Source organism: Leptonotus elevatus, chromosome 2, assembly GCF_054856555.1.
Source record: "Leptonotus elevatus isolate MCC_2025b chromosome 2, RoL_Lele_1.0, whole genome shotgun sequence".
In the NCBI taxonomy this organism is placed as follows: Eukaryota; Metazoa; Chordata; class Actinopteri; order Syngnathiformes; family Syngnathidae; genus Leptonotus; species Leptonotus elevatus.
In genome coordinates this window covers 35,079,950-35,105,111 of record NC_141240.1, presented here as the reverse complement: position 1 = coordinate 35,105,111, position 25,162 = coordinate 35,079,950, and the positions used below count along the sequence as shown (strand labels likewise).

At 39.3% G+C, this 25,162-nt stretch overlaps 1 protein-coding gene across 2 annotated transcripts in view; it reads left to right on the top strand.

Annotated features, from left to right (window-relative positions):
- nkain4 (sodium/potassium transporting ATPase interacting 4) overlaps positions 1–24,129 on the top strand; it is a 44,813-nt gene extending 20,684 nt beyond the window's left edge. The window contains exons 4-7 of one of the 2 annotated variants that reach the window (XM_086067293.1): positions 1,050–1,250; positions 9,956–10,016; positions 19,225–19,309; positions 21,118–24,129. In XM_086067293.1, coding sequence (XP_085923419.1) covers positions 1,050–1,250; positions 9,956–10,016; positions 19,225–19,309; positions 21,118–21,127 — 357 coding nt within the window. In that variant the 3' untranslated portion in view covers positions 21,128–24,129. The remainder of the gene's footprint in view (positions 1–1,049; positions 1,251–9,955; positions 10,017–19,224; positions 19,310–21,117) is intronic. The other variant, XM_086067294.1, reaches the window with a different exon arrangement.
- Positions 24,130–25,162: the final 1,033 nt, after the last annotated feature.

Sequence of the window (25,162 nt, the reverse complement as noted above, 5' to 3'; positions counted from 1 at the left end):
TGGCTCAGTTTCCATTTGTCGTGAATGCATGCCGTCGCGGTGGGGCACGTGAGGTTGGATTGCTCTAGCGGAGTATTGACTGCCGTGAGCGTGAGGGATTAAATACCTGCTGATTAGACATTGGTAGGGCATTAAAGGTTCTCATTTTGAAAATGGCTGACTTTGAAACTGTGAAACTGTGAAACTGACCTATTTGTTTATTTGATGCGCATGTCCTTACTTCCATTGACAGGCCAAGCTTTGTTTGATTTAGTTGAGTCGACCGTGCGCTGAATCTAGTCGTTGAAGTTACTGAGAGCTTTGTGCTTGTTTTTTTTCTCCATTGATCTGGTCTAATTTTTAGATAATGGGAGATGACACCAAGTGTTAGTAATGTCCAATCAATTGCATAATTTTGGTTTGGTCGCTGTCATGGCATTAAATCCTACTTCACAAAGATGCAATGATAAATTAGATGTAACATTATTTTTCTTGTAGGTGCTTTTTCTTGTGCCTTATTATTTGACCTATTCCTCTCCAAAGTCTTTTTGCTCATTTTTGCTAGCTTGTTGGATTACTTTTTTTTCCTTTAACTTTTGTTTTTTGTCACTTCACCAAAATAAAACTACTTTCAGACTCTAATGATCAAGAAATGTTGTTTTTCTTTTTGGCTTTCTACCAAAATATCCTGTGTGGATGACTGTTTGAAATGGTGAAATGTGCTGGTTTGACGTCAGCGACAACTCAATCATCTTGTGTCGGATAGCATTCAAAATCAATTGTTTGTCCTTGCTCTGAGAAATACAAGAAGCACCTTTAATTGTCACCCTAAGGCCTGGTACACACAAATATAATTGGGCTGTTTTAGTTGCAGCTTCCCAACCAAGAACAACAAACACTAGGTTATTATATGTTTAATGGAATCATCCTACAAGGTCATCCTGTGGTCTGAGCGATTTTCCCTGATATTAGAGTCCAACAATCTTAAAACGTGTTCAATATTTATGACCAAATATCTTTGCTTGTGGGAAAAGATGACAAATTCTGACGGCATTCTTTGCCTTTTCCAGGACAGTGACCTGCTGACATTTAACATCTCAGCCCATCACTCTTGGTGGAGCGAACATGGGCCAGGCTGTGTGAGGAGAGAGATGCCACAAGCCGAAGGGGTCCACACCACTCAAAGCCACTCCTACATTACTGTCATGGGCTGCCTCATGGACTACCAGTACATCGAGGTCTTGCACAGTGGAACGCAGATCCTGGTTGCTGTGAGTATCAGTCTGCACTTAGGACAGTTATGTGTATATATCACCTACACTATTTGTGTTTCAAAGCGAGTCTACATGAGTAAATTAGACATTGTTTTCTGAGTTTTATGAAGATTTCAGTGGAAAATATCTGTGCTATTATTTGTTCACACAGGGCTATATAGGCGTATGCTACCTATCATTACTAGGAATCGTAATTGAAAACTGATTCTTTTTGAGGACCAGTTTCCAGTGAATCGATTTCTAGAAAACGTTTGTTTGCCTGGCTGACAATTTTGCTGCTCAAAAAGAACCAAAGCTTTTCCCGGGGCTCAGCCGCAGGTGAGGCTGCTCAAGATGGGAATGACGGATGCGGAGAGAAGAAAATAATTCCAAGTATTGAGAAGCAACCGTGACATGGGGTGGAAGTGGGAATGGTTCTGATGGTCTGAGACTCACCTGGCTCTCTCTGGAGGTGGCAGTTTCTAAAAAGGGGGGTTTTAGAATGGTGTGGATGGTAGTGATGGGAAAATGAAGCTTCATGAAGCACTTGTAATATTTTTTGACTCCTCTAGATGCCACTGTTGGTTGAAAGATGCAGTGGAAATGTAATCAATTTCCTTTGCACTAGCCTTTATATTTAAACCAAGAGCACCATCTAGGGGAGTCAAAAAATATCACAAGTGCTTCATGAAGCTTCATTTTCCCATCACTAGTGGATGTTATTGTGAAAAACAAGACAAAAACAAAAAAGGTTTCCTCAAATATATTTCACAGAGCAGTGTTTGCTTTACATCTGAATTAGTTTGAATGCAATTAAATGCAAAAGGAACATTTAAAATATCCACAGATGTTTGTAGCCAAAATTTAACTCAGCGGGGGAAAAAATGTAAACCTGCCAGATTAAAAGTGAACTGATATCCTGGCAGGAATGGTGAAAGTTAGGATCTCTCCTGTGACTGTTCTGAGTCTCAATGATTAATTTTGTTTTATCAGTTAGGCATAAAAACTTAAATATGTGGATCAACACGAGTGGAACTGGACAATTTCCTAATTCACTCAGATATCTTGTTTTTGTCTCTTGGCATAGGTAAATCACATCCTTTTCTTTTTTCCTAAGGACGTTAAGAGTGCATACTGGATACGCTGTGTCTGCTAAACCTGCCAGATTAAAAGTGAACTGATATCCTGGCAGGAATGGTGAAAGTTAGGATCTCTCCTGTGACTGTTCTCAGTCTCAATGATTAATTTTGTTTTATCAGTTAGGCATAAAAACTTAAATATGTGGATCAACATGAGTGGAACTGGACAATTTCCTAATGCACTCAGATATCTTGTTTTTGTCTCTTGGCATAAGTAAATCACATCCTTTTCTTTTTTCCTAAACCCGTTAGGAGTGCATACTGGATACGCTGTGTCTGCTTTCCAACGTGGAAGAGCAAACAAGACATTTTTAACAAAATTATAATCCCTAAATTCTTATCTATACCCTAATCATTATAACCTGAGATGAACATAGACAGGCAAGTTGTGATGCCCAACTTTGTCTGATCATTTGAGGAAGATTGTACAAGCCCACTAATTCAGTAGATCACTGAAATGGATGTTGCAGGCTCGCCGTGGCAACAAGAAGCTCATGGAGAAATGATTTTGAAGCTGCTATGTAAATTAAAATGATATGCATAATGCTGCTTTAAGCTCAAAGCAGGAACATTTGTCCTTTCTCCTTTGAGTTTGAAGTGCAGAGCAGCCATCCAAGCAGAGCTCAAAGGAGGAATGAAAGCGAAATGAGAGAATGTAAGGGCTTTTGTCTCTGCAAAGGGGGCTTCTTAAGGTTTCGATGAAATATTTAGTTGGGGCTCCAAGGATGGTCGTTTGTGTCATTTTGGTGAAAAATTAATGTGCTGGCAACTAATCACCGTCTGCTCGGACTCACTGGGTTCCCCAAGATGCTAATGATGACAGACCATCCTGAAGAGAAGCTGGTTTCACTCAGCACAGGTTGATGAGTGGTCATCTCTCAATTTTAGGGTAGAAGCTATGAGTTCCTCAGTCCAAAGTCTCCTGGGGTAGGATCCAACTCACTCACAAGCGCTGAAGAAAATGGATGGCTGGACGGCAATTGTGTGTCCTTTGTGTTGCGTTCTTTGTTAAAGAAAAGATGTGGCGTCTAAAAGACATTTTACGGGAAGGAGAAAGAGTATTGTTCATGACGGAACAAAAAGGAAGAAAAAGAGAAGAAAGACATCAATGGTAGTTTTTATCTGCTGCCACTATAACATTAGAGCCACGCTTCTCTTAAAACGGTTAACTAAGTGCACACAAACCCAAATGAATACATTACAGTAAATTGACAAATTATTCAGTGGCAGCCATCACTGGATTTTCCAGCGAAAGCTGATCATGCACATTTTTCACGTCTGCTTCGCTCCCTCGTTCCTCGTTCCATTGCTTGTTTCCTCTTTTTCCTCCTTGCCCCACCACCCAACGCATTCAATCAGTCCAGCCTGTCTTCCTGTCTCATTTTCCCATCCGGATGTCAAACCGGTTGACCTTCACGTAGTAAGAGGGTGGCACACTGAACTTTCTGCTTGCCGGTTTCACACGCTTTCTCCCTGTCACCATCACTTCTGCTCTCATGCATTAGAGGCACTTTCACACCACTCACCAGTCTGTTTTAAAGTCGGGCCTGGCTCCTGAGAGCTCTGCTAGTTGGCACAGTCAGGCCCATCAATATTGGGACATGGACACAATTGTCATCTTTTTTGCTCTATACACAGCCCCCAATAGTTTTGAAATGAAATAAACGAGATGTGCTTTGACTGTTGTAATTTTAGGGAATTTACATCCAAATCAGGTGAATGGTGTAGGAATTGCAACACTTGGTGTATGTATATGCCTCCCATTTTTGAAGGGGAAAAAATAATGGGACAAATGAATAATCTGCGAATCCTTTGCAGTCACACATCCACCACATCAGCAGACACTGAATTTCTGCAACTGTCTTGTCTTCCACTCCTGCTTGCTGTTGCTGAGGGAATTTTCCCTTCACTTTTGTCTTCAGCAAGTGAAAGTTTATGCTCAGTTGCTTTCAGGTCAGCTGATTGACTTGGCCATTGCGTAACATTCCACTTCTTGGCCTCTTTGTTTGCTTTCGCAGTAAGCTTCAGGTTGTAGTCCATCTGCACCAGGGGTATGTAACCTTGACCCTCGAGATCCACAGTCATGCGTGTATTAGACGTCTCCCTCCTCCAGCACAGGTGATTCAGATGATCAGTAAGCTCTTGAAAAAATGGATACAAATCCCCACCTGAGTTGGTGGAGGGAGACATCTAAAACGCACGGGACTGTGGCTCTCGAGGACCAGGGTTGCCTACCTTACGAATTCATCCTGCATCAAGAAATATAAGGGAACCTGGGCATTTCCTTGGCAGCCATACATATCCACCTGACCAAGGAACCGCTGAGCAGGCAAATGTCTCTTACTCTTGCGCCCTTAAAAGTGGGAATACCCTCTAATTAAAGATCACAGTCTTGGGGTAAAGCACATCTTGTTTAATTTTGTATCCATCGTGGTTGTTTAGAGCCAAAAAGGTTAGAATTGTCTCAATGTCCAAATATCAATGAACCTGACTGTATTTAAGGTTGTCTTAGTCTGTGTTATTATTTATTTATTTTTTTTACTTGCCTGCCTTAAAAAGCCTGAAAACAGAATGCCCACTACCCATTACCCACCCCGACATCCATCAACCAGGGCCATTCGTCTTATTTGATTTCAAATTCATTGATAATAATGTACTTGTAGTCTGGCAATATGTCCAGAATTAGTACATGCTCTGATTTTAGGAGACAATAGCACAAAAACGTTTTGTACTAAACCTGTAATGTCACATGAGTCTAGGAAGGGTTTATTACTAAGTAGTGCAGTAGTGAGCAGTCTGCCCAAAGAAAGGAGAAAGAAAAAGAGCCAAAAGCCTTGGGAAGTTGTGTCATCAGACGTTTCCTAAACACACCACCGTCTGCCATTCTACCTCAAAGGCTTTCTTTGCCAAGAGCTTTAATTGTTAATCTGTTTTGCAGGGAAATGGATTTCCTTCAGATTACATTCACTCAAATATGTGTTCTTTCTTCTGTGAGGCAATACGGGAACGTTTGTATGGAGTCAACAAACTGCAGGTCATTAAGTTTGGGTACCAAATTGTTTGTTCTACCTTTTCCTGGTTAGAAGGGTCCCCTGTTCCTGTCGCCTTTCACCCAGTCGGACCTCATCTGAATTCTTTGAATGGTGCTGCATGTGAAGACAAAGCCCCGTTTTGTTTGCTTGTGCAGTTTTCCTTTGTGCAATACAGCCTCTCGTGAGGTGTGTTTTGGGACATTAGCATAATGTGCAGTTATTAGATGCGAAAGATGCAAATGAGGCAAAGTGTGCATGTGTGTGTTTTGACGGAGGAAGGGCTAGTGGATCAGGTGGATGTGGTCTCTGCAGACTCTCATCGTGTTATCATTCAACTCTCAGCTCCGCTCACACATCAACATCTCATTTTCGAGAGGGCAGCCTGTGCCTCGTTGTCAGGCAGTGAAGGGGGCCCTGTGTAATTAACCTAGAAGACATATGCACAACCCCCCTTTCGAGCTGTCTCTTTGGTCTCTTAACCTCTATTGCTCTGTTTTACCTTGGACTTCATTCCTGGTGATGAGCCACAATCAATAGTGCACTGTTTGCTTGTAGATTGACACAGATTCCCATCGTTGATAATAGCGTGTGCTTGTTTTTGTTGTACAGTATACTGAAGGTAAACGGTGAATATGTGACAAAAGGTCAGAATTCTAGCTTTTATTTCATGATATTTACATCTAGATTAATAACCATATAAACAGAAAACAGACCGAAATCAAAATTAAGAAAGCAATACATTTTATTTTAGGAAGTAGTAAACTCATCTGCACCTACTCTATGTATCTGAGCAATATTAAACAGAACGTCAACAAGACAACCTTCAAGGCAAGACCCCAACATAAACTAAATTTTAAAACATCCTAAGAACTAAAAAAGCAAAACAAAAAAAAACAATACAATCAGATGTTCTAACGTTTTCACAATTTCTTCTGATGACATTTGATTTTTATATGTATTGCTTTATTTTTGAACACGTTTTGAACAAAGCAAGTGAAGCACACATTTTCAATTTAGTTCCATAATGATTCCATAAATGCACACCTCCGATGGAGACACATCTTTTCTTGTGCACTCAGCCGGAATCATAATAGGGTGCCGCATGAGTGCTATTTTCAGACTGCAAGGCAGCAGCGTGAACCGGAAGGGGGTCAACGTAGACGCGCGCTCGCAAACGACCCATGCTAGTACTGCTTGTTTTTTGTTCTCATTTATCTCAGGAAAAAAAAAAAACATGCCGAGTAAACACTGCTGCTATGGAACTTGCAGAAACGACTCCAGACACTACGACCGTTCAAATCTGAAGGATGTTTTTTTGTTTTTTTATTAGTTTCCCAAAGTCAAAAATTCAGAGGGATGTGAATGGGGATCAAGTTGTGCGAACATCCAAAATAAAATTTTAACGCCAGCGAAGTGAAGCCTTTCACCGTCATATGTAGTAAACATTTTCTCAGGGCCGTGCTCCTACAGATGACAATCCTGATTCCTTGCCGGCCCAAAGAGGCAAGCGATTGTCTTTCTTTCTTTCTTTCTTTTTGTTGGCGTTTGGCCCTATAGGACTGCCGGAGGACAAATGCTAAAATGGCTTTATTGCCGCTGTTGTTTACATACGTCTAGCATGACTGAACCGCCGAGTTTGACCCCCCAGTCCTTAACGTCATGAATATTAATTAAGTGTGGTGACATGTATCATGCTACGAAAAGTAACAATCATGGTTTCTACCCCGGATTGGTTAATTTACTATAGAGCCTTATGTACGCCTGGTCAAGGTTGAAAACATCTAGAGCCTTTTCCATAACATGAAATTGATGTGTGCCTTGTGGACACATTTTTATGATTGAGTTTGTGCTGTGGAAATGTAACATGCTGTTCTGAGCGGGTCTATTCACCGACTGACCCTCATTAGCCTTTGCAGATACACTTGCCTTCTTTTTTTTTTTTACCTACCTCAGCAGCTGGCCATGTTCACGCACACACACACACACTGAACTTTCTTTTCACCCCCAGTACTATCAGGAGTTCATCCTTACCAACATAGTAAATAGTGAATGAAGGTCCGCTAGATGACACTTCTTTAGATGTTTACCCACATCCAGTAATTAACTTTTTTCAGTTCTATGAAGTGCATGATGATGATAATGTTGAAAGTTTGTGCATGAATCTCCATAAACCCTAAAAGCTATCTGGGATTGGAGAAATAGGAAACTGGTTGCAACTATCGCCTGCTGCAGGTTATTTGCTCTCTACAGATTTAGATTGTGATTGTGAAATCATAAACATAGGGTTAGATTAGGGTGAGGTACTTAAGTGACGAACGGCAACACTAGGATAAAAAAGCATGAATAGAAAAAAGAAAAACTGTTTTCCTGTTGGGGTTTGGTGGTCAAGGTGCATTTGAATCTTATTATGCTGAATGTAAAGAAAGCACTGGTTCTGTCACCATCACAATTATTGACCACAGCACAGTTAAGGGGTGAACCTATTTAGTGGTGACTGCATGAAAATGTCAGATGAGAATGTTATGCCATGACACTTTGTTTTTGTGTTTGTTTTTGTGTTTTTATTATGGCTTGTCTCAGGAGCTCTTGACGAACATTAAACAAGCTGTGCATTTTTAACAGGAATACATAAAAACACAGAAGAGAAAATACGCCCTTCCTATTAAAACTTCGTGTTTGATGCCGACTTTCTTTCTTTCTTTCTTTCTTTTTTTCTCCTTTCTTTCTTTCTTTCTTTCTTTCTCGTTTCACAAATCGCTACTTTTCGTCTGTCCCCATCAGCTGTTATTTGTAAACACTGTTAACCAATTTACAGTAAGTATTGATAATAGTTTTAGAACAAATGTATTGTCCTGTTTGGACACCGAAAATGACATCACGTGTGCTCAGGGCTCAGGTAATGACCAATCATGGCTCAGTTTGCAAACGTCACATGACCAAACCCAGAAAACGGCTGAGCTGTGATTGGTCATTAACTGAGGTCTGAGCAACTCTGATGTAATTTTTAGCCAACAGCAAGTGGCAAGATGTGTTTTTAAAGGTATTAATTGTACCTGAAAATATTATTATCAAATGAATTCTAGACAGCGTAGTAACTTCTTCCTGCTGAAAATGGCTAAATGAGTCAAGTATCCCTTGAAACTCTGCCTTTTCTCCACTATGTGGGAGCCGTGCAGCATTATGTCACCTCCAGATTGAGGGTGTGAATGTTTTTAAGACAATAGCAAGTGATAGTAGTTAATTTTAATTTAATTTTGTCACCTCTGTAAGGGAGGGATGAGACCAGTGATTATACGATAATGCTAGATTAAAGGGAGTGGGACAGAAAGACAAAACGGGATTAAGGTCCAGCGTGCAAATTTTCACCCAAGTTGTTAAGGGTTAGAACACTGGCTCAGGAACTATTTCATTTGAAATGCTTTTTTTTTTTCCCTCTTTTTTTTTTTTTTAAACCTGCTATCTTTCATACTCTTCTCTTTGGCACATTTGACAACTTGTGTGCACTTCTCCTTGGTACTCTTCCAACTGCCATACACTTTCCCCTGTTCAGTGTTCCAGTGTGAAAGGAGGGCAACATGCCAGTCGCTGCTTTAATTGGCATGACAGAGGGCCAAATGATGGATAGGAGTCAGAGTAAAGACGCGTCGTCTCGGTCTCCGTCTCTCGGTCTCCGTCTTTCGGTCTCCGTCTCTTACTGGGTCTTGTTTCACAGGCAATGACAGCCATCTGCCACTTTGAGGGCTCTTCTCCATGCACATACACAAAATTAATAGCTGCAGTCACTTGTGGGCTGTCTGGTATGTTTGCTTCTGCAAGCTCCTCCTGTCCAGTATGTGTACACTGGAAACCCTTGCAACACATGGAAAACTTTCCTCACATGTCAATATCTGTATCCGTTCATCCTGTCATCACCCCCCCCCACCCCAGATTTGCTGAGTAGAACCTCGATTGCATTTTCTTTGCCAGTAGCACATTGGCTTGGCCACTTTAGATTGCCCCATTGTCTGCCTTAAGTGCACAAAAGTCACACGAGAAAGGCGTAAAAGTGGGTGAAGAAGAAGGTTGGGGGTGATTCTGTTCTTTGATCGTCAAGAGAAATTAAAAATATATCAGTGTTGAATCAGCAAAACGTTGGCCCATTGTGATAATTTGTATTCAATCATACGACTTGACAAATCAGTCGGGCCCTATTCATTTTATATACTTGGAAATATTTTCAAATATGGCCGGCTTGTAAACAATACTCTTCTTTGTGGTGTGTCAAAATTAGAAGGCATGTGTGTTCACTTTACAGGTACATTAATCTTGGGAAGCAAAATAAATATTTAAACACAAAGAGTGAAATGATCACCCCATGCATTGATGCGGTGCTAAATGACACTTTCCACTCATCTGTTAGTTGATTATCTATTGACCAGACAAACCAGAAGTGTTTATAAGTGATAAATTCTTTACATCACTGAGTAAACAATTGCTGCTTTTTGTGATGTTTGCTGCGCGTGGTCACATGGTGTTGTTTTCTAACCTGGCGTGTCTGCTTATGTGTTCACAGCTTCTGGGATTTGTGTACGCATGTTATGTTGTCAGCGCCATGACAGATGAGGAGGACAGCTGTGAGTATTCCGAACCATAAACCCACTTATCACTTTCCACTTTCCTTTCTCCCGCTTCTCCTGTTCTCTCTCTCTCTCCATACTCATCCAGATAAGCCACGTCTTCATACCTCCTTCAGTCTGTTCTTCCTGTTTCATGCTCTTCTTCCTTGGTTGGGTTGTAATCTTGTGTTTCTGCCCCTCTGATGTTCTTTCTCTCACCTGCGTGCCTTTTGTTTGTTTTGTCGAGCTGTCTCTAACGTGGGTGTGTTGGCTTTTTCAGGTCAGGTCCATAAATATTACGTCTCATCTTTTTGGGTCTAAACGCCACCACAATGGATTTGAAATGTAACAAAGTTGGCTTTTTACTGCATATTTTCTCATTTAGTTTGAGGGTATTTACATCCAAATTAATAAGGCGAACAGCCCTTCTTTCGGATGTCAATGTTGCAAATGATATGACGTGATTGTAACAATGTGTCCGAAAGGAAAAAAATGAATAAAACAAAACAAAACAGTGGAGATGGACAATGACTTAAAGAATGCTGAAAGAAACCAAAGAGTTTTTGAAGGCAAATAAGTGGAATGTTTTGAAATGGCTTCATTTGTATTATGGTGGTGTTTAGAGCCAAAAAGATGAGAATCAGGGTTTCCTGAGGTTATTAAAAAGCATCAAAAGTCATTAAATAGCTGTTTGGTAAATTAAAGGCCTTAAATGGAATTAAGAATCATTAAATATGCCAAGAGGCATTGAAAATGTAAATACAATTGTTCTTCATGCTTTATTTACATACAACGCTGTGCAAAGCAGTCACTATAACACAAGTTTCACAACAATAAATGTGCTAAAACTATATTTAGGTTTGGGGACTGGTGACTAGTTGTAAATTATTTACAAAGAACAAATGGCCTGAAGCCCATAAGTTGCTTCATTGTTTCAAATACCAGTTGCTCTGATTTTGCAAAGAAAAATGAAGTGTTCCTGTCACCAACATCCTACATGAAACACTAATGCCACCTAGTGGCACAAAATTACCGCAACATAAATCTATGACTCAATGTTTCATACTCCTTTTAACGGTGAACTGTAGCTTTATAAATTAAATTACTGTATCAGTGAACTCAATGATACAATGATACTTTTATGTTAACAAGAGTATGAAAAACTTGAAGAATTTATTTTATTGTACATTCAGAAGAGCCGTACTATATAAACTGTATGCATGTATGTGTGTGTGTATATGTAGAACAACGTAGACACTTAAATGTAAGTTTCATAAAAATAAAAATAAAACAGCAATAAAATAGATTTGATGACACTTGCAGAAACCCTGGGCAATGTTTGGATGTGCCAATATTTATGAACCACACTGGACCAGCAAGTCAAATAAGACCATGTTTCTGTGAGGTAAATTCCAGCGCTCCAGTGTGTGAATTGACCTTGATTGTCCCTGTGCAAGGAGAGGGTGAAGAAACGGGTGTGGGGGGGGAAAAAGCAGCAGGGCTGTTGAAATGAGTCACAAGAGAAGACCGAGAAACCAGAGAGGGACACTTGTGATGAACGACACAGCTGCTGTGACCTGATAGGCAGCGGGTCAAAGGCCGTCTCTTGGGGTTAGCCAATCAGAGCAGGAAGAATTTGATCAAAGGGTCACCGGGAGTCATAAATATCTGATTAGCACTAAGTCAGGAATAATAGCTTTGTCCTTATGCACCAAAGTATTCCTTGTACGTTTTAGCCACTGCTTTATGAAGGCTTTGGCTGAATGGCTCCGTGAGGATTAGCTGAGATTGTATGGAGTTTCTCAGGTGGGGGCAGGAGGGGGTGTACTGTACTATATTTCTTGGAAGTTTTTAAAATAACTTTGGCCCCTGGCTGTAATAAAGTCAGTCGCTTTGGTCAGACACCCAAAAAGTCCAATGTGATTTTTAAACACACAACACAAGCTAATTGCATGTTCGGCTAGAAGTCGCTTGTAATTTGCACGCATGTTCGTGTGGAACAGCTCAAACGTCTAAACTGCGTGGTCACATACCAGAGAGCCACTGGCTGTGAGCAGTTCACATTTTACCCAACGGATCCCCCCGCATGCTTTGAACGGTACCATTTAGGCACCGCGCACTCCCTAATCAAGCCGTGTCGTCTCAGCTGAAGTCAGCTTGACCAAAACCCAAAGATGCTCGCCTCTCGTGTTTACATGACAACTTTTATGCTAAAAACAGAAATGTTCATCCTCCCGCTACTTCCACTTTGTGTAAGCAGTATTTATGCATCGGGTCAGCAAAGCTTATGGTTGCTGCTGTATTTTATAATTGCAGTAGCCACAAAGTGACATGTATTTTTTTATTTATTTTTATCTGCAGTTGCTTAATGGAAACTACACTCTGGATATAATTAACATGCAGTTCTGTGATCCAGACTGAAGTGCAGTAAATTGCAGCTACAACATCTCCAACTGCAAACCCGTTGTTATTATAATAAGCTCCGTGTCTGCCTGTGCGCACACACACACTTGCTCTCACACACATCAACCAGAAAAGGTGCTCTCATTTTCCATTCTCATTTGATTCGTAGATTAAAGCGCCTTTCTACAGTAAAATCCCTTTCTGCTTCAGCATTTCTCTTTCTCTTTACATCTCCCTTTTCTGCTGACTTTCATGTTTTGTTTTGTTTTTTTAAGCTTCCCTGCCGGCAGTAGCTATGGTGACGTGCACTTTTTTCCCCTCATCGTTTCAAACTTTGGAGGTTGTGGCTGATTATAGATTTGGATCTCAAAAGTCGGGATGGCATAACACTAGTTAACTTGATCAATTAACAAAGCTTGAGGGAAAAAAATTGTTGCAATCTAGATGCTCACACACACTGAGTAAACAATTGCTGCTTTTGTGAGGCCAAATTGTCACGATGGGTCAAATGCTCACTGGAGCGGTTCGCAGCTGAGTGTGAAGCGGTTGGGATGAAAATCAGCACCTCCAAATCCGAGTCCATGGTCCTCAGTCGGAAAATGGGTTAGGGGATGAGATCCTGCCCCTAGTGGAGGAGTTCAAGTATCTTTGGAGTGAGTGAGGGCAAGATGGTGCGGGAGATGCAGCGTCTGCAGTGATGTGGACTCTGTATCGGTTCGATGTGGTAAAGAAGGAGCTGAGCCGAAAGGCAAAGCTCTCGATTTACCGGTCGATCTACGTTCCTACCCTCACCTATGGTCACGAGCTGTGGGTCGTGACCGAAAGAACAAGATCCCGGATACAAGCGGCCGAAATTAGTGAGTGTCCGGGCTCTCCCTTAGAGATAGGGTGCGAAGCTCGGTCATCCGGGAGGGACTCAGGGTCAAGCCGCTACTCCTCCGCGTTGAGAGAAACCAGTTGAGGTGGCTCGGGCATCTGGTTCGGATACTTCCTGGACGCCTCCCTGGAGAGGTGTTCCGGGCATGTCCCACCGGCGGGAGGCCCCGGGGATGACCCAGGACATGCTGGAGAGACTATGTCTCTCGGCTGGCCTGGGAACGCCTTGGGATCCCGTCGGAAGAGCTGGTCGAAGTGGCTGGGGAGAGGAAAGTCTGGGCTTCCCTGCTAAAGCTGCTGCCCCTGCGATCCGACCCCGGATAAGTGGTAGATGATGTGATGGCACATTTAAGGCTTGAAAAGTTAAAATGCTCCATCAGGCGATCAACTTAAATGTTGTATATGGTTTGGCAACCATTTCTGAATTACTTTCACTGAGAGTTTTCGTCTGGAGACAGAGCAAGCTGCAAGATTGACCCATTATCTGTGGTGTTGGAGTTTTGCTTTATGTTTGGTTAATTGTATATTCTTATTTTGTTTGGGCTGATTCTTGTTAGTTACTATTATTACAGGTAGTAGTAGGATTGTTATTATTGTTGTTACTATTGCAGTTCTGTTTTCACTTGTCTTGCTGTCGCTCGTGTGTGTTTATACTATAAAAGCCAATAAAAACATTTGAAAATAAAATAAATACTGAGCATCACTAACATGGCGTTCAGGCTTGAATACTAATAAAGTGGTGCCTTAAGTTCGTTCCATGGCCACACTGGTAAATCAAAACACTTATCTCAAACCATCTTCTGTCATTGGAATGAATGAATGTGCCATTAATCTGCTCCAGCCTGCCCCCAAAAAAGAACAAAATGTTTTGTAATGTGAGTAAAAAATCCATATTTTATCAAATGTGAACGCGCTTCAAATGAAGATGACTTTCACAACTACTGTATGTGACTCGGTAATCTGAAAGGATGAAGAAAAATTTCCTTTGAGTAGTGTTATACTCTCTGTCTACACATTTACGTTCAAGTATACTTTGCTTAAGCCTGTTACACACATAATTTTTATTATATATAATTACGTCGGGCAGCCAGATAATTTAATAGGACAATCTTATCAGACATAGGCCTACTTGATAGTCGGGTGTTTGATGTTTCTTTGGTCGGGAATGGGGCAAAATTCGTGGCAAAAGACCAAGCCAGTGGTCTTTATGTATGCATCCGGCGTTATAACGCTGCAACTGGTGATGCTATTCATTAGCCTGTCTATGGTGTTTTGCATTGTGTGTTAGCATTAAATCAACGGAAGGAAAAATTGTGTGGTTGTTTGAAATACACGATGTGATCTTCCTTGTTTTAAGTTTAGTTTAGTTTAGTTTTGTTTGTGTCAGTCAAAACCAAAAATTGGTTATAAGACGGCTCATATCTCATATAGTTGCGTAACGATCTCATGGCATCACTGCAGTAATGTGCTAGCTGCATATTTGTGTGTGTGTGTGTTTGTGTGTAATATGTGTTAATCTAGGCGCGTGGCTGACGTAGCGTGTGAATCTTAACACAGACTTATCGGTTGACGCGCAGACACACCGTCAGCGCAAGTGGTGGGGAAAATCCTCTTTGTAAAGTAGGTCAGAGAGTTGTGCCGACGAGCACCGGGATAAGCTCACATTAGCATGTCTGCTAATTATATTTTCTGCCCCGTGTGCTGAGTCACGTCCCAGAAAATCCTTCACAGCATAAATGTGAAACTGGACGGTTTGTTGGGTGAATACAAAGCAGGTGGTCCCTTGTCCTCGGGTCATAAAATGCCAAAAGTTTTTCACATGCCTGGTGGGCAAATTGCTAGCACGTCGTCGCCTGCTAGGTTTAGGTTAAATGGAGACTCTTAATTGTCCTTAGGTGTGATTGTAAGTGTAATTGGTTGTTTGTCTAGTGTGTCTAGATAGTTGTATAGCACCCCAACACAGATGCCATTTAGCATTAGCCTTAAGCTAGCAGACTTAAAAGCTCAGCTACGTGGTCATTTTAAATTCATGTTTAGTACGGTGTGACAGTATCAAATAAGTAATATAAGCATGCCCACGACCCTAGTGAGGATAAGCGGTTCGGAATATAAATGGATGGAAGTATTTCTGTAACATTGTGTTGCCTCCTCTAGCTTGAAACCTTGTTGTGATATCTTGAGCCGCCTATCTGCTTGTTATCACAATTTCTCTGCAACTTCTCGTCTGCCATTTTTCCACACTTCCTCGTCCCACCCCCAACCCATCTTTTTCCTCCTGGTACTTCATGCCTTTGTTTCGTGCCGCTGTCATCCTGCCAGTCTGTCTCTCACACAGCCGCTCACGTTGTCAATGTCTGTCATGGTTCAGTTTGTCTAATTTCCAGCCTAAATGATTTACAGCAGTGGTCCTCAACCAGTCCCCTTTACCACTTTGGTACTGGGCCGCACAGATATATGTATATACTGTATATATTTTAAAATATTATTTTGTTTATTTGTATATTTATATACAGTATATACACACATACAAAATAAAAATAGTAACACAAGAGCAGCAACATATAAAAAGTATTTAATGTATCCGGTTAAACTCGGGTAACTGAAAAATAAATTAAATGCTATATATTTTAAATAGGAATAAAAGCAAAATGGGTGACGGTGGCCAATATTAGTATCAACTGCCCTTAGAAACGAGAACAATAGATAATTGCCATTAATTTCATGAAATTTGAAGGAAAAATGCTATTTTGGGTTATAGTGTTCCCTCACTACTTTGCGATTCGGTTATTGTGGATTCACTCTATTGCGGATTTTCATTTGTGAACATTTGTGACATTTGTAATCTGGTTTCTAGTTGAGGTAAACCATCTTAAAATAAACAACAGACAAACTTGAGCATCGTTATTTATGAAGTGTACACTCGAAAAAGAGAATTGTTGACCAACTTGGGGGAAAAATCGCTTCAATTGATTGAATTCAGTTAATCCAAAGTGAATATATTAAGTTTAATGCACATTAAACTTAATATATTCACTTTGGAAGTTGGTCAACAATTCTCTTTTTAGAGTGTAATAACATTTTCACTGAAGCAACCCCCTTCGCTCCCAGCTGTTTTACTGGATTTTGACTGATTTTGCAAGGCCCACACAATATTGCGTTATATTGCTATAAAAACATGGAACCTACCAAAAGAAAGATTAATCTCTTCTTTTATCAGGAAAAGAAAAAGTATATTTCTATATGTTTCTGTTTTGCAGCAATTAGCATTGGAATATAGCTAAGTTTTATCATTATTCACAAATCTGTTTAAAACAGTGGGGGAAAGAGCCGTTTTGCAACATGGCCCTGGTTGATCTCTTATACTCTGCTGCCACCTGCTGGCCGTTTTTGTAATAACTACCATTCTTCAAGCGTCCCACTTCAGTTCAGAGGCTGCATCAAAGCCTTCTGTATGCTCTAGCATAAATAAATAAAATTAAATAAAAAAAATATATATATATAAAATGTATAAATAAATATACGTTTTGGGGAGCAAATGTGTCAAGAAGGGTGGGAGCCATGTGGCGGGGGGGTGGGGCGGTGGTTGGGTGTTGCAATGGGTTAATATAGGCGTAAATCCCTCCGCATAATAAAATAAAATAATAAATAAAAAATGTCAACCTCTACTTTGCAGAAATTCACCAATTTTGTGTGTGTGTGTTCATCTCTCATTTAAAGTTATCTTTGTCATGAGCGGTGGAACTTTTTTGTGGTAGCATGGTGAAAGACAAAAAGAACAAAAAAAAAACCGAATTGGACAATTTCTACGTGTTCGACTTGTGAGGTTGCACTTAATTTCCATCACATCAGTGTTGCCTTCCCAGATGTGTTCAATCAAGCCTGCTGAAAAGACAGCTTCATAGTTGTTGAAACAAGCTGTGAGTGTGTGATGAAGAGATAAAAACGAGTGGCGGAGGAAAGGGCCAGGCCCCTCTTGTGGCTTTTAACCCTCGTCCTTCAAACCTATCACTATCCAGCAGACCGCTGCTTCCGCTTATCAGGATGGACCCGATCTGGCCTGACTCTCGTTTCCATGACGGTCCCCCCCGTCAATGTTGGCTTTGCAGGATGTATCTGCCCTTTTTTACTCGCAAGAACGGAAGCGGCTGTTTGAATTGCTGCTTTCATGAATCACATTATCGTCACTGTCAGTTGTTCTTTCCATGTGCTGTTTGTGCGGGCCCGGGCACGAAGCTGTTTGATATGCGGCCCTTTAACCTAATCTCTCTGGTCTCCCGTCAGTCAAAGCGTAGAGCGTGACCCCCTCCATCACACTCTCACCCCCCCCCCCCTCCCTCGTCGCCTTTGTACCTCAGCAACATCACACAGGCTTTTGCCTTCATCTCCAAAATGTCTCGGCAGCAATTTTCGCTACCTCCTGACACGCTCGCTGTTCGCCGCCTCACCTCCAGTCTGACCTCCTAAGCGAGGAAATAAACCGAGCGGGTTGAGCGTTGGCCGTGCGGCCGAAGGTCACCTCTGTGCGTGAGCGATAAAAACGCGGAGGCTGTTTTGACAGCCGGACGCCTTCCACCTGTTTCCGTGCTGCCTCGGGCTCACAGCGGTCGCACACATGAAAGAAAATGTGATGGGGTTCTATTTTTTTTATTTTATTTTTTTATTTTTGGGTGTGTGAGGAGGGGATACTAAAAATATATACAGTGGTGTTGAGAAATAAACATTTATTAGTACATTTGTTCAGTTAGTTTTTTTTTTTTTAAAGCACTCTGTAATATTGTATTTTATACATTCATGTAATACTACTGTCATTAAATAGAATGTAAAGAATTTAACTCATTCACTGCCATTGACGGCTACAGACGCCAAATATTCATTTAAACTATTTCTATAAATTTGAAAAAAAATTCCACTTTTGCTAACTAGAAAATGAAAACCTAGGGAAGAAATGTATTGTAAATTTAGAACAGATATAAAATTTGTGATTAATCGTTAGTTAACTAGTGAAGTCATGTGATTTATTACAATTGAACAAATTTAATATAAAAAATATATAAAACATAAGGGCCGTTGAATTGTAATTAATCGCATGATAATTTTATATCTCTTATAAATGTACAATAAAAAAAATCTTTTTTTTTTAACTAATAGAAATAGTTCACATGAATTTTTGACATCTATAGTCATCAATGGCAGTGAATGAGTTAAAGTGGAAGTCAACCTTAAACATTTCTTGACAATAATATGTTATATGTGACATCACTATTCTAACATTCTGATTAATATTACATTTGTGGAATATGAATTACGTAGCAAAATCCAGCCGTTTTTATCCATCTCGGGGCGGCCATTTTGCCACTTGCTCACAGTTGCTCAGGGCACAGGCAACGACCAATCACCTGTTTTCTATAGCCGAGCTGTGATTGGTTGTTGCCTGAGACATGAGCAACAATTGTAATTTTCATGAGACAAGAGGTGGCAAAACTGCTTAACTCCTATTCACAATATTAACCAGAATACTGTATTTAGACTAGTGGGGCTGCATAGAACATATTACTGGCAATATTTTTTTGGGAGGGGGGGGGGTTGACTTCCCCTTCAACAGTTTGTGCATCATAAATAATTATTTGCGACTCCTTCTGGCGTTTTCGACTTGGCCACTGGGGGGCGACTGTCAGTCAAATTGCTACTTGTTGTCAAGTGAGGTAAGTTGAGTTATATAGCACTCGTATCAAAGCAAAAAAAATCAGTTGAGTGGTGGCTCTTACGTCGAAAAACTGAAACTCAAGTCAGGTCACTCCTAGCTCAAGGCGCCACTCTGTTTTGCTGCCATCTTTGTGTTTCACGTCTATTTCTGTTCCTCGTTTAAATGTTATTTTTTTCTGATGTTGTGTTTGTCATTTCAACTCATTCCACAAATTCATGATTTGGATTTTTCTTTTGTTTTCAGTTGATTTTATTGGTGGATTTGATCCATTCCCACTCTACCATGTCAATGAGAAACCATCTCATCTCCTCCTAAAGCCTGTGTCCCTGTAAGTATGGACGTGCGTGCGTGCGTGCGTGTGAATATTCCGCAAAACATTTTAGTGCTTGCATACATTTGTCACGTTTCACGTCAAGGTTGCATCCCTACCTCAAGGTTACATATTCCATCTCCTCCCAAAATACTCATCAATCACAGCAAACAATTTCCGATCCACTTGATAAATTCTAGCTGAAAGTCTTATTTTAAAGAACATCTTGTTCGTTTGAAATCCATTGTGGCTGTGTTGAGACAAAAAAATGTTTAATATAAAATATTTTTTAACCGGACTGTATATCATTACAAAAGCCCAAAATTACATTCAAACGCTAATCCTTCCTTTTGTCCGCCAGACTATTTCTAATCCTTCTTACTTTCCGTACCATATTCCAGGAGCGTAAGCTGAGGAAATACGGGAAAACTTGGCATCATTTGTCTTTATGCTGAAAGCCGTGCAGGCAGAAATGCCAGCCAACAAGGCAAACAGTCACATTTGCACATTTTTTGCTCTCCATTAATTCCAAAATAATCCCAAAATGTCACTTTGCTTCTATTAATAGTATCTAACATTTTCCATGGAATTCTTCTGATTTGGCCATCCCTCACTCAGCACACTGAATAGGCAAGATTTTTAGATGCGCGTGTTACTTCATTTTCAGATGCAAACGTCGGCATGAAGAAGTACTTCTGAATGCCATCCGTTTCAAGATCATAACAATTAAAATACGAATAGCTAAGTATAATAAAATGAGCTTGTCTACTTTGTCTTGAGATTCGGGACTATTGTGTCCTTGCTTTGTGTCCTGTGGCTCTGTCTTCAAAGTCTCAGAGAGAATTTGTTTTTCTGTATGCAAGGACCAATTTGCCTAATTCTATGCGCAGGCATTGTTTTTAGGGCTCAACTGATTAAATCGGTCGATTATTACCCTTCAAACATCAGCCAATAATAATTGCATCCCAATAAACAAAACAATATATATATATATTTTTTTTTTTTAAAAGAAAAGAAAAAAAACAATATATATATATATAGAGAGAGAGAGAAAATTGTATATATATACATATATATTAGGGGCGAGCTAAAAACTGATTCTGATAAGAATCGCAATTCTTTTAGTACAATTCAGAATCGATTTTAAATGTCCCAAAATCGATTTTATTTACATGATTTTATACTGTCCTGCCCTTGTTTGTGCCTTTATTGGGAACGCTGTTCATGTTGGTGGTGCTGGAACTGCAAATATGAAGGGGTCAACTATAGTTTTAATTTGTACTATCACCATTCACCACGAGATGGAAGACATGTCTTATACTGCCCTACACTACAGCAGAGTAGGCTTTTTCTTTTCTTCGGATTTGGAAGGATATGCCGGGCAAATTTTGAGTGAGTTGATTTTTGTGAAAAAATTTACAAAATGAGTTCTTAATGTTGGTGTGTCCTATTCAACAATTATGTGACGTCCTTGGAAATTTTATGCAAGAGGGCCTTGTCCGAAATTCTAAAAATAAAGTTTTTATGTTTTTATTAACAATATATTTACAGTGGATTCCCACTATTCGAGATGAATAGAGATCAGGCCAGTCTGTGAATAACGAAAATTTGCATATTATTGACACCCATTGAAATGCAATGATTAAAAAAAAATAATAATAATAAAAATGCATTTTATATATATTTTTTATGAATCGATATCAGCCTCAAATCCATAATGGTCGGGCCCTAATTGTTTTCAAATAAATGTAAAACTTGACCTTAGAGTACGTTTCAGTCGGTCACGCCATTTTAGTGTGTTGACTTTTTCCATGTTTTCTCTGCAGGTCTACATAAATAGAAGATCAATCATTCCGGAGGGAAGTGACGCTGAAGTTGTTTGCCACAATATGACCAAATGTCGGTCCCACGATTTTGGGACATTGTGCCAGACTTTTCCACTCTTCGTCAAACATGGCACTCACTGGTGGGCCGCGTGGAAAATACGCCTCACTTTGATCGTCTTCCTCTTTATTAGTGTCAAACGTTTTGTTTTGAAGCAACTTTTGGTAAATATTTTTGTATTGCATTCTTGCAGAGGTAAGCATTCCAAGCGTGCGGCACTGTGTGTTGGAGCTGAAGTCGTTTTGCATGTCATTGCTGGTTGGGCTCACATTCTGGCGGGAGGGGTGAATTTTAGTGGAATGAACCCAACTGCCTGTTAACTTGACGGGCAGGCCAGAAAAGGAAGGCCATCTGCAGGGCCACGCCTCCAAAAATAGACGATGTAAATAATGTTCGATATCAAGAATACAAAAGTCATGGCATGCAAAGTTTTCAAATTTTCTAAGTTGTATGTTTGTGACTATTTTCACGCACAGCCAAGTTGCCGTCAATGAAGTGTTTGTGTTAAAAAAAAAAAAATGTTTAAAGCGCTGGTAGCTGAACGTGGGATTGTAATACAAACTCGACCTATTGTTAACAAAACGTCAACAAACATTTGAAATAGAAGTACAGTCAGGTGCGTAAATATTGGGACACAATTCTCATCCTTTTGGTACCAAACCACAAACAACAATGCATTTGAAATGAAAAGAACCAAATGTGCTTTAACTGTCAGCTTTAATTTGAGGGTACGGAATTGACATCCAAATTAACTCAATTCGCTGCCATTGACGGCTATAGACGTCAAAAGTTAATTTGAACTATTTCTATTAGTTCAACATTTTTTTCCACTTCTGTTAACAAGAGTATGAATACCTAGAATTTTTTTTTATTGTATTAGAACACATCGTGAGTTAACTAGTGCAGTCATTATAAATTGTAATCGTCTGACGCCCCTAATTTTTAATAATCTTTTTTTTTTTTGAAAAGATTATTAAAAATTAGGGGCATCAGGCGATTAAAATTTGTAATCGTACTTAATCGCATTACTTCACTAGTTAACTCACGATTAATCACTAATTTTATATGTTCTAAATGGACCCCAAAAAATCTAGGCTTACATACTCTTGTTAACAAAAATGGAAAAAAAATTAACTAATAGCAGTGAATGAGTTAAAACAGTCTCCAACTTTTTAAGGGACCAAAAGTAATGGGACACTTGGCTGTTATCATTTGGATGTAAATTCCCTCAAATTCAAGACGACCGTGTGCAATTAAACACATCTTGTTGGTTTAGGTTCAAATCCGTTGTGACAATTATGACCATGTCGCAATATTTACGGACCTGACTTTGCGTGTGTATCAAAACAACAACTGAACCACCCCGCTCGTCAGCTGGCTGCGTATTATCTTGTTTACATTGTTTCGACAAAGGCATGTCATGCTTTTGAGCACTTTTCTTTGCCTTTGGTCTATGTGCTCCATTTCACTTAGTAGGAGACAAATCCACTGTTGCCTTACTGCCCTCTGCTGGTGACTCCGTCCATATGCAAGAGCAAAAGGCTTTAAAAAAGTTTGTTTCTTTTTTTTTCCTTCTTTTTTGGGTTGATTTTATGTATTTTTCTGATTCGAGGTTTTGTTTCTCTTGACCTCTTGAAATGTGTTGCCGCTTTATAAATTCAAGGATCAAAAGAGTTGTGAACAGATGTGATGTTTCCTTGTTTTTGTTCTACTCGCAGACCATTTTGTGGATTGTTGGCAGCTGCAAATAGCTTATCAGATGCCAGTAATATCCGCACTGCCGGCCGGCTGGTCCCAAAATATCAACTCAGCCCAGTGCTTCCTTTTGACCATACAATGAACCACATTGAATGTGATCGCTCAAATCTCATTCATCCAAATGCAAACGTGTCTTTTATTGATGTGAATTTCACATTTGAAAATCTTCCAGCACGCTACCAAATACAAATGTCACAAAAAGTATGATATAAGGATCTTGTTCCTCACAAATGTGTGTAATGTGGTCCTGTTAACTCATTCACTGCCATTGACGGCTATAGACGTCAAAAATTCATTTGAACTATTTCTATTAGTTTCTATTTTTTTCCCACTTTTCTTAACAAGAGTATGAAAACAGATATAGAACAGATATAAAATGTGTGATTAATCGTGAGTTAACTATTGAAGTCATGCGATCAATTACAATTAAAAAATGTAATCGTCTGACGTTAATTTTTAATAATCTTTTTTTATTTTTTATTAGGGGCATCAGGCGATTACAAATTTTAATTGTAATTAATCACATGACAACTAGTTAACTAAAGATTAATCACGAATATCTGTTCTAAATGTACAATACATTTTTTTCTAGGTTTTCATACTCGTTAACAAAAGTGGGGGGGGGGAGTGAAACTAATAGAAATAGTTCAAATGAATTTTTGACGTCTATAGCCGTCGATGGCAGTGAATGAGTTCAATTGAACACGATGCAAAAAATACTCGCAGGGAGCTACGTATGACTTGCACAAATGTCGTACAAAAGGCAACATGCGGATGCAATTTATTGTACCTTATTGTGCCATTGAATCCAAATTATTCAATTGCTGGCAAAGATATATTTGTAATTGATCAATCATTTTCAGACATATGAGGTGAAATGGGACAATGGACTGCGGCCGCCATGTTGGGAATCACTGCGCTAGTTTAGTGTGTGTGCAATTATTGTGAATAACCAGTATTAGAAAGAAATGTTACTAAATCCCGCATCGTCCATAGTGTAATATAGCTTTTTAGAACATAGAACGGTTCTATGTGCTGAAAAGAATGACACATCTTTGTTCATATTTATATAGAAAGTGTTTTCTATTTCTCTTCCAATTTGTTCCCAAAGCTAATGTGATCGGACTGTCTCCCCTTTCCCATATTGATTCTTTGTGTCCATGTAAATAAGTGTTTAATTAAAAAAATGAAATGATTCTCTTTTTTTTTTAGACGAGCATTTTTGACCAGCGTAGAATAAGATTTAAGAAGATGAACAATACTGAGCTCTTAAAGAAAAAAAATAAAATAAAATAAAAATAAAAAAAATAAAAAATATAAAAAATAAAAAAAGATTTAAGAAGATAAATCCACCCATTTTTATCCATCTCAACTGCCATTTTGTCCTGTACCGCCCTCTACTGTCGACTGAAATTGACGTCAAAGTGCCGTCGGGCTCAACGTTACGAACAAGTAAGCCGTGACGCTCCGCAATGCGAGCTAGAAGGCACTTTGACGTCAATTTGAGTCAACAGCAGAGGGCAGTAGAGGACAAAATCGATGAAAACTAATGTGCCTAATTCTTATTCCACAAACACAATATTAACTCATTCACTGCCATTGACGGCTATTTACGTCAAAAATTCATTTGAACTAATTCTATTAGTTAAAAAAAAATCCACTTTTGTTAACAAGAGTATGAAAACTTAGAAGAAAATATATTGTACATTTAGAACAGATATAAAATGTGTGATTAATCGTGAGTTAACTATTGAAGTCATGCAATTAATTACAATTTAAAAAATATACAATTTAAAAAAAAATAAAAGATCATCAAAAATTAGCGGCGTCAGGCGGTTCAAATTTTAAATCGTAAATGACTTCACTAGTTAACTCACGATTAATCACAAATTTTATATATGTTCTAAATGTACAATAAAAAAATGATATTGCCATTGACGGCTATAGATGTAAAAATTTCATTTTAACTATTTCTATTATAACATTTTCCCCCCACTTTTCTTAACAAGAGTATGAAAACCTAAAAAAATGTCTTCATGTGCATTTAGAACAGATATATTATTTGTGATTAATCGTGAGTTAACTAGTGAAGTCATGCGATTAATTACGATTAAAAAATGTAATCGCCTGATGCCTGAATTTTTTTTTTTTTTTTTTTTAATGAATTTATGGCAGTGGATGAGTTAATAGGGAACATAGACTATATTATTGTAAATAAAAATGTTGCCG